This window comes from Muntiacus reevesi, chromosome 19 (assembly GCF_963930625.1).
Source record: "Muntiacus reevesi chromosome 19, mMunRee1.1, whole genome shotgun sequence".
Taxonomy (NCBI): Eukaryota; Metazoa; Chordata; class Mammalia; order Artiodactyla; family Cervidae; genus Muntiacus; species Muntiacus reevesi.
Window position 1 is genome coordinate 56,392,583 of NC_089267.1, and position 9,903 is coordinate 56,402,485.

At 46.2% G+C, this 9,903-nt stretch overlaps 1 protein-coding gene across 1 annotated transcript; it reads right to left on the minus strand.

The window, feature by feature from the left end:
* Positions 1–8,038: 8,038 nt before the first annotated feature.
* Positions 8,039–9,602, minus strand: GJA10 (gap junction protein alpha 10). Its single transcript, XM_065911412.1, has 3 exons — positions 9,330–9,602; positions 8,174–9,236; positions 8,039–8,084 (listed from the first exon to the last, which is right to left on the minus strand). Exons 1-3 carry the CDS (start codon positions 9,505–9,507, stop codon positions 8,039–8,041), a joined length of 1,287 nt encoding a protein of 428 aa, XP_065767484.1. The 5' UTR covers positions 9,508–9,602.
* Positions 9,603–9,903: the final 301 nt, after the last annotated feature.

The window sequence follows — 9,903 nt, forward strand, 5'->3', positions numbered from 1 at the left end:
CTTCTGGATGTGCCCAACTCCATTAGCCAGGTGGGAAAACGGAAATTACAAGCTGCCAAACTCCACTTCCTCCATGGGCTCCCCACTGAGGCAGAGCCTCAGGGGCATCTAACAGGATTAGCAAATATTCTCTGTTGTGAAATCACCATGGTCCAAACATCTCAGTGTCAGTTCAGTTCAGTTCAGCCGCTCAGTCGTATCCAACTCTTTGTGATCCCATGAACTGCAGCACGACAGGCCTCCCTGTCCATCCCCAACTCCTGGAATTTACTCAAACTCATGTCCATTGAGTTGGTGCTGCCATCCAGCCGTCTCACCCTCTGTCGTCCCCTTCTCCTCCCGCCTTCGATCTTTTCCAGCATCAGGGTCTTTTCCAGTGAGTCTGCTCTTTGCAGCAGGTGTCAGAGGTTAAGAAGAGTCCTTTGCCTGAAGGCATGAAGTTATTCAGTCCATTCTGGGGAAAGGGTGGGCCATGATCCCAAAATTCTCTAGGAAAACCTGTTCATTTAGAACCAACAGTCATTTGCACTTTCCACCTGACTTTAGTGCTCGTCGCAGGGAATGGCTGCTGTGGTTTGATACAGAATAAGGCTCTTACACCCTGCAGAAGGGAAGCATTCAAACACCACCCAGCCCCAGATGGGCAGCAGTCGTTCCCTTTCCTACACTGTTTTTTTAAAAATTAATTAACCTGGCTGCATCTGGTCTTATGGCACGAAGGATCTAGCTGTGACATACAGGGTCACTTTTTTTGTGTGTGGCATATGGGATCTCCTTTTCTCATCAGGGGTCAAACCCGGGCCTCCTGCGTTGGGAACACGGAGTCTTAGCCACTTAGACCACCAGGGAAGTCCCTCTCTCCCCTGCTTTGAATGTGCACCTTGGGCGTGAATCTACTTCTAGAGCACAGTGAGGAGTCTCATTCTGCCTTCTCCCTGCCAGCAGCTCTGTGGCATGCTGTTTGGGAAAAGCTGAGCTGTTCTTGGAAACAGTGCTAGAACTTCTCACTCTTCTGCAGCTCATCACCCCAGCCCCTCAGTTGGGATACAGTACCATGACCATACTCCATGGCTCCCACAAGCTTGTGACGGGGTCCAGGGTGGAATGGGCTTCCCATTCTCTGCACTGAGCACCTCTGTCTTCCTGGCATAAATAAACGTCATGCTTCCTGGTATCAGGAAATCAAGGTCCAGAGAGACAGAGAAAGCTGCACTTACCACACCCCATTATGAAAGTGTCTTTCCTTTCATTTGAATCAAGAGCATCATCCCTTCCGTCCCCTTCCCCACCCTGGCTCCTACATATCTGGTCCCTAGACTTTCTCTGATGGAATAGAGTGCCTCCCTGGTGAACGCAGAGCGTCAGATCAGCTGCAGGAAGTGTGGCCAAGCAGGACAGAGAGGCTGACCCCAGAGGTCAGGAGCCCCCACTGGGATCTTCTGACACACAGCCACGGCCTGACCAAGGGCTCCGGAGGGGATAGTTGGGAGTTTCTCCTGCAGTTTGAGCTCACAGACATACAACTTTTATTTCGCAGATGCCAGCTCTCTCCTGGGTTCATTTTTTCTGATCCCAGGCATCGATTATTTTTTCATAATAGATGAAAGTTCTAGAAGCATGTTCTGAAACAAAATGAACAAAATAGACTCAGAAGGGCTGGTAAAAGCTAGTCTCACCCACCCACCCACGCCTCTGTGTGTGTCACAAATATCCCAAATCCAAACAAAACCCTCTACAGAAGCTAGTCCCCTCCCCACTTCACCCCAGAGAAGAATGTCCAGGTAAGAGGCTCTGCTCCCTGACAGCATCACAGCATAAGATCTGAATCCCACCTGCCATCCCCTGCTCCTCTTCAGCTGAGCTTGTGTCCAAAATTCAGGTCTAAAACTAAGAGGCCAGCCTTTTCCTAATCTCCATCTTCATCCCCTCCACAACTAACCAGAGTTCCTGACTTTGCATTAATGTGGAATGGGAACATGGATCCCAACATAGATGATTCATTTTGTAATAATCTTTCCTAAAAATGTGCTACACTTAGCCTGCCTGAAATGCAGGAGACCTGGGTTTGATCCCTGGGTCGGGAAGATCCCCTGGAGAAGGGAATGGCCACCCACTCCAGTATCCTTGCCTGGAGAATCCCATGGTCAGAGGAGCCTGGGGGGCTACAGTCCATGGCTCACAAAGAGTAGGATATGACTGAGTGACTATCACGTTCACTTTCTCAGGGAGAGCAGGAAGCAGCAATGGGAGAAGGAACTTGGGTTGGGTTAGATAAATTTAGGATAAAATTCCAGCTCATTCACTCATTCAATAAATATTTATTTATGTTCCTGCTATGTCCCAAAGACTGTGGTTTACCACATCCTAATTGTATGACTTGGACAAGTCATCTACTTCCTTATTCTTAAATGGCAATAATCACAGGGTCACAATGAGGAAACCCATGGCAGTGTCTAGACCAGAATCAGGGGCTCCATAAAATGGGAGACTTTCTCCCTCTTCTTTAGATCCTTTGGCAACTGATATATTATGGAAAACTTCTCTAGTAAAAGGTTCAATAAATTATAACAATCGAAACATCCATCTAATTACCCGTGTTGATAATGCTGTATCAAAAAAGACCTTCTCAAATGAGGCAAATAACCTAGAAGTCACAGAGATTTTAGATTTAGTACAATGTTAAAAGTTTAAAGACACCATACACAGTGATAAGATATAAGCAGACTGGGAGAAAATCTTAAAATACATATATTGACAAGGCATTAATATAATACCATAAAATAGCTCTTAGAAACCAGAGGAAAAACAAATATCTCAACAGAAAAATAGACAAGGATAATTCATGATAGAAATACAGATGGTTAATAAACATATGAACAACTTTACTAGTAATCACGGAAATTTAAAGTAAAACAAAGGGAAACATTTCTAGTTTATCAGACTGAGGGTGGGGATAGAGAATGTCTGAGTGTGGAGAAAAAGTGCTAATATGCTGGAAAGAGGATAAATTGGCATAGTCCTTCCTGAGCAAAAATTGGCAGCATCTATCAAAATGTAAAATATGCATGCCTGTTAAAACCAATAATTCCATTTCTAGGTACCTATCAAAGTATGTATGAAAGATTCATTGCAACACTGTTTGCAGTAGAAAAAAGTTAGAATGGCTAAATTGTCATCAAGTATCTATGGTTCACCTATGGTGGAAAAGCATGAAGCATATACAACTGAGCATCTCCGTGGGCGCTGAAGTGAAGAGCTCCCGAGACATCTCATTAATTAAGCAAAAGCAAGTGGCAGAGACATCTCTGTGGCAGGATCACATCTACATTTTTGAAAACATATAACAGATATATGCGGACATATGTTTGTATTCAAAGACAGATTACGACTGCGGTGAGGCAGGAAGGGGATCACAGCCTGTGCTGTTCACAGTGATGGTCTCTGGTGCAGGGAAACGGGAATGGAGTCCAGGCGAGGGGGAGAGGTGAGCCCTCACATCGTCAGGCTCACATTTTACTCGGCGTTCTTTTATCCTGATTGCATGTCTCTCAGTAAGCATGTGCAACTTTAGTTTGAAAACTAAGAAGAAAGAAAAAGCCTCTTCCTTCAAACCATTAACAGTAGTACCCCTGCAGTGAGTCACATCCCCTCTTACCTGGGCCCCGTGCAAGCCTCCGAGCTGGTCTCTCTGACTGCACGCTTACCCCCTGCCTTGGGCCATTTGGGCTGCTATAAGAAAATACCCTAAACTGGGGAGAAATGTAGGGACTTCCCTGGTGGGCCAGTGATTAATAATCCACCTTCCAGTGCGGGGAAGGTGAATTTGATCTCCAGTTGGGCAACTAAGATCCCACATGACTCAGGGCAACAGAGCTCACACGCAGCGACTACTGAGCCTGCGGCCGCAGCCGCAGAAAAATCCAAGTGCAGAGTGAAAGGCCCTGTGCGCCTAATGCAGTCGAAAGTAAACAAACATTTAAAAACAAAAAGGATAGAAATGTGCTGCTCATATTTCTGGAGACTGGGGATTCTAAGACACAGGTGCTGGCAGATTCAGCGTCTGGTGTGAGCCTTCTTCCTGGCTCACAGATGGTCATCTTTTCATTGTACCCTCACATGGTGGGTGGGCTAGGGGACGATCTGATGCCCCATTTAAAAGGGCGCTAATCCTGTTCAAAAGGGCTCCATCCTTATGACCTCATCACTTCCCAAATGTCCCACTTTCAAATACCACTCTCCTGGGAGATAAGGTTTCCACATGTGAATTTGGGGGAGACAAACATTCAGACCACAGCATCTCTACAACAGACTCATCAGAAACAGTGATTTTAAAAATATACGTATCATGGGCTTCCATGGTAGTCCAGTGGTTAAGAATCCACCTGCCAGTGCAGGGGACATGGGTTCAATCCCTGGTCTGGGAACTAAGGCCCCATAAGCCCTGCAGCAACAAAGGCCATGTGCCACAACTGCTGAGGGCCCCGTACCCAAGAGCCCATGCTCTGCGACAAAGGAAACCACTGCAATGAGAAGCCTGCAGACCACAACGCAAGAGCAGCCCCCACTCTCCACAACCAGGGAAAGCCCACGTACAGCAACAAAGACGAAGTGCAGCCAAAAGCAAATAAGCTAATTAAATATACACACGTGTGCATATGTGTATGCATCAGACCACCACCATTCCTGCGCCACCCAGCCCAAATTCCTTTCCATGACCTAGAAAGCCTGACGTATCCGCCCTTGCCCATTCCAACCTCGTCACACCTAACTCTCCCCTCCATGATCACGGCCCAAGAGTGCTCCCTGGGACCTGAGCACACAGCTGACACCATCAGTCACGCTGAGGTCCTTGGGGGGGTGGGACAACACAGGCAGAGGGGTCAGTAAGTACAAAGGTCCTCAGCACCGCGGAGCTTCAGGAGAGTGCTCTTTATCGTCACTTTAACATCACGAAAGATCAGAGGCGTTCACAGGGCAATTTTCCTAACGCCAAAATCTTCCTACTCTACAGTAGTAGTTCATATTGGAATCACCGGGGAGCTTTAAAAATAGTGGTTCTCGGGCTCTTTCTGCAGAGGTTCTTATTACACCATTTTCCAAAGCTTCCCTGCAGATTTAAAGTGGAATTGGGCATGAGAATGACTACTCTACAGCACCTCGGACAAGTGAAGGCATTCATTGATGAATGCCACCCATACCCTCTCCACTACAGAGGGGAGCATGGGTTCCTAAAACTCAACCAGCCTTCCTCCCCATGCTTACTGGGCCAGACTAAAAGGATTAAAAGTTTGCTGTCCACGCCCAGTAAACTCCATTCTTATAGAATCAAACCTAATAGAAACTTATTCAATAACCAACAGGCTTAGACTTGAAGAAACTGTGGGATTTGAGTGATGACGGCAAGGAAAATGTCTTGGAGTATAAATCATGGCTCTTGCAGGTGGTTTTCCTGACCTTTTAAAACAGAGTGGATTTCTTTCGCAGGACAGTTCTCTGCAAGGGGAGCGTGTGGCAAAGAAACGGTGGTCTCTACTTGAACTCATTTCATTCTGAAACACCAACTGCTACAATCAGAATGCATCTGATTGACCCTGAAAAATTCAGCTCTCTGAGACAATGTAAAAAACTGTTTATAGTCCATGTACTGAGTGGGTGCTCACAATCCTTTGCTTGATGCACTAATGTCTTCCCTTTTTTTTGGCCGCACCACGAGGCATGTGGGACTGAATTTCCCCAACCAGGGATTGAACCCCTGCCCTGCACTGGAATGTGGAGTCTTAACCACTGGCCCCTGGGGAAGCCCCAACTGCTCTAATTTCTCATGAAACTCCCTGTTTGCGGTAAGTATGACGTGTCAGCCGCAGTGCTCTAGAGTTGACAGCTGTGACCTCAACCTCCAAGTCTCCCTACCATTTGGGGAGTACAGTGGCCTGTCAACTCTGAAAGAGGCTTGGGGGAAAGTGACCATTAGTAGGAAAGCTCTGGGACCAAAAGTGAAAAGTGACTCCCTCAGTTGTGTCTGACTCTCTGCGCCCACCAGGATCCTCCATCCATGGGATTTTCCAGGCAAGAGTACTGGAGTGGGTTGCCATGTCCTTCTCCAGGGGATCTTCCCGACCCAGGGATCGAACCTGGGTCCCCTGCATTGTAGGCAGACGTTTTTACTGTCTGAGCCACCAGGGAAGTCAAAGCAAATGCCTTGTGACCAAGGGCACTATTTATAATTCCTAGAAACATAAACAAAAACAAAAGAGGAAGATGAAAATAGAAAGAGGGCCTGTCACCCTCATCGTCTTTTCTCCAAGCTCTGCAGCATGGCTTATCTCTCCCAAAAGATAATCTGAGATGAAGAAAATCTGCCTCAACTAAACACTGCCATTCTTCCCTCAGTTCTCTGCCAATGCAAAGGCTTCTCTCACATGGAAGGAGGTACAAGAGACAGAAAATGATGAAAACAGTCATACTGACTCCACAAAAGCAGATAAGAAGCCGGGGCCACTGGCAAGGTCACTCTAAGATAGTGAATCTCAACCCTGACGGCACATTGCAATCACCTAGGGAGCTTTAAAAACACTGATCCTGCATCCCATCTCCAGAGCTTCTGGTTCAATTGGAATTGGATGGGTCCTGGGCTGGAGATTTTTTTAAAGCTCCAGATGACTAACTCAAGCCAGAGTTGAAAACCGTCCCATAGTTTGGCATAGGGTTCCAAGCACCCATACAATAATCCTAAATATAATCAACCTCCTGAGAAGATGGCTGGTCACTGAGAAGAAATGAGTATAAGTTTGAAAAAAAAGCATTTTGGGAAAAAGTCTAGGTAGAATGATTCCTTTTCAAGGTAAGGCATTAGGGCTGTAACAAAACATCTCTAAATTCATAGAAGATATGAAACTGGGGTAGAGGGATTCAATTATTATTAACAGAAAGAATGAAACAAAGGAAAAAGCAAGTGTCTGAGCTCAACAAAGCAAACTCCACTGAGAAGTTCCCCTATTAACACGGTGGTTTTTCTTTATAATAAGCAAGTAGTGGGTAAGAAGTATAAGAAGCTAGTAGTGGGTAAAACACGAGTCAATTTTTTCCAGAATTGAGAAGAATCCACAGTAAATATCCATTGTGCCCTATGATAGCCAGGGAATGTTTATTCAATTGTGGCTTTTCAGAGAACAGGATTAAAATCCATACAATATTGATTTTAGTCTTTGTGGAATATATTGCAAATGTTTGTATATGACTTTTAAATGCCAGAATTGTTAAAACCATGGAGCACACCCTCCGTCCTTAGTGAGACAAGGGCAATTCAAGGTACAAACGGCCCCTCCTCTGATTTATACCTTCCGTATTCTGTTATAAAGAGCTTTCTAAAGGGCTACTTCATTCCAAGCACTCCCCTGTTGCACATTGTCCAGCACTGTCGGTTCTCAGGTGCCTCCCTGCAAACCCTCCACGCCCCCTCCTCCAGTCTTCTGTATCTCTGAAGGTTTCCTCACCACCTTGTGCTCTAGACGCACATGGCCCCCAGACAGCTCCACTTTATGACACCTCCCGGCTTTTGTCCGTGTTCTCCTTGTACGGAGAGAGTCTTCTTCTACACGCCCCAGTTCACCCAGGTCTAGAGAAACTCATCTCTCTCAAGACTCAGTTCAAAAGTAACTTCAACTACAAAGCTTTTCCTGACCTTTCTGTAAAGAACTGATCTCTCTCTCTTTTGCCCACCATCCCCTCTAACGTGCACACTTATGCTTGACCATTTACAAGTTTAACTAATTTCCCATCCAGACTCAGAGCGCTTTGATGGCAGAGATAGTGGCTCATTTATATACTAGCACTTACAAGACTAGTTGATAGCAAGTTTTCAATAAGCTTATTTTATGAATTGAGCTTAACTGGATGTACTGAATGGCTCTCCATAAATTAACCTCCCTCTCCTCCTCTCCCTCTCTCTCAACACACACATATACACACAAAGAAGAAGGGAAGAGAAGGCTAAGAAGGGACCAGAGCGGGACACCTCTTGTGAAAGTTCCATGACCAGTCAGGTCGTCTGACCATACTCACCATGGATGTCCTTCGCCCGGGGGCTGAAGGCAGAAGTGAGGGGCTGTTTTCCCGGTGTGGAAAGCCCTGGCAAGAGCTGTTTGGAGAACTGGAGCTTCCTGAGTCACCGTACAGTTGTCCCTTCTCAGAAAACAGTCTGGAGAGGAAGCTGGCCTTGCGACTGCCGGGGTAGGATCTGTCTCTTGCCTCTTGGACCCTGCTGTCTCTCCTGCTGCCATCGCTGTGCCTGCAGTGGCTGTGCAAGTCTGCAAGAGGCTCCCCTGAGCGCTGTCGGTCCTGGGACTGCTCCCAGGGTCCTGCTGTATGTGATGGACAATGCCTAGCAGCCATCCTTGCACCTAGCCAGGAGTGAGGCCTTATGGTCTGCAAGCCAAACGAAGAATGGTCTGGCTGCTGTCCTGGGTGCTGAATTCCAGCACCGTCGTCCCAGGCACACGGGCTGTGCACATGGAGCTGTCCGTTGTGCTGATTTTTCTCAGCCCAGTCTTTTTTACTATAGCAAGGGTCTACGTCAAGTTGCCTGGGCTGTGGGATATGCCACGTCGTTTTAGAATTCGGCACATTGATTCGGCTCACTTGCTGTTGGTTGTTGGCCTGAAGTAGGGAGATTTTCTCAGGGAAGGGAGAGCAAGTCATACACTGCTGGGTCACTGAATGCTTTTTCAAATGGAATGGAGACCTCCTTTCATCCTCAATGCCCTCACTGCTGGATTTGTCATGAAGCGCCCTCATGATTTTCCTGATGCCCAGATGAAATATTTCCAGTATGTTGAGAAACAAAGAGATGGCTGCAATGCTGTGCATAAAGAGCATGAAAATGGTCTTCTCTGTGGGCCTGGACACGAAGCAATCCACTGCATTGGGGCAAGGAGGTTGAGTGCATTTGTAAAGAGGGTGCATTTGAAACCCATAGAGAATATATTGGCCTACCATGAACCCTACTTCCAGCAGAGATCTGGTCAAGACGTGTAAGACGTAAGTACGCAGCAGACATCCTTTCAGCGGGACTTTTTGGATCCTCTTCTGCTCCTCTAATTTCCTCAGTTCTCTATCCATCCTTTGCTGATCCTCCAATTCAAGCTCTGGATTCTCCATCTGGGCTCTAAGCTGTGACTTCTTCCTCTGCCTTTCCTTTTCAAAGGCCCTGAGTCTATACAGTGCATGGCCCATATATACTAGAGAGGGAGAAGACACAAAAATGATCTGTAAAACCCAGAACCTGATCAAGGAGATAGGGAAAGCATCATCATAACAGACAGTGTTGCAACCTGGCTGCTGGGTGTTGCAGGCAAATGCTGACTGTTCGTCATCCCAGACATCTTCAGCAGCCACACCAAGTATCAGCATTCGGAAAATGAAGAGGATGGTCAGCCAGATTTTCCCCACCATGGTTGAGTGGGAGTGAACTTCCTCTAAGATGCCACCCAATAAATTCCAATCCCCCATGGTAAGAGACTAATGTCTGAAACATACAGAAAACACTAAGATTAATAGAATCCATGGGTATAATATATAAAAAACACGACCAATACAGCAGGCCCTCTCTTCATGTCAATAAAACTGTGAAGGACTTTTCAGCCCTAATACTTATGGTTCATGCTTGCTGAAATATTTCTAAGGAATAGGTTTTGGAAAAAATACTAAAGACCCTCCCCAGTCCAACCCAATTCCTTCCTATCCTCCTCTCCTACACAAAGTTGACTGCCATTCTAGTATACTCATTGGCCATCATATTTGTACAATACATTCTATTCCATAGTTTTGCCCATTTTTCTAACATATGAAATGCCATGTTTACCATATATCTTACATGATCTTAAGTAAGTCTCAACTTCTTTAGGA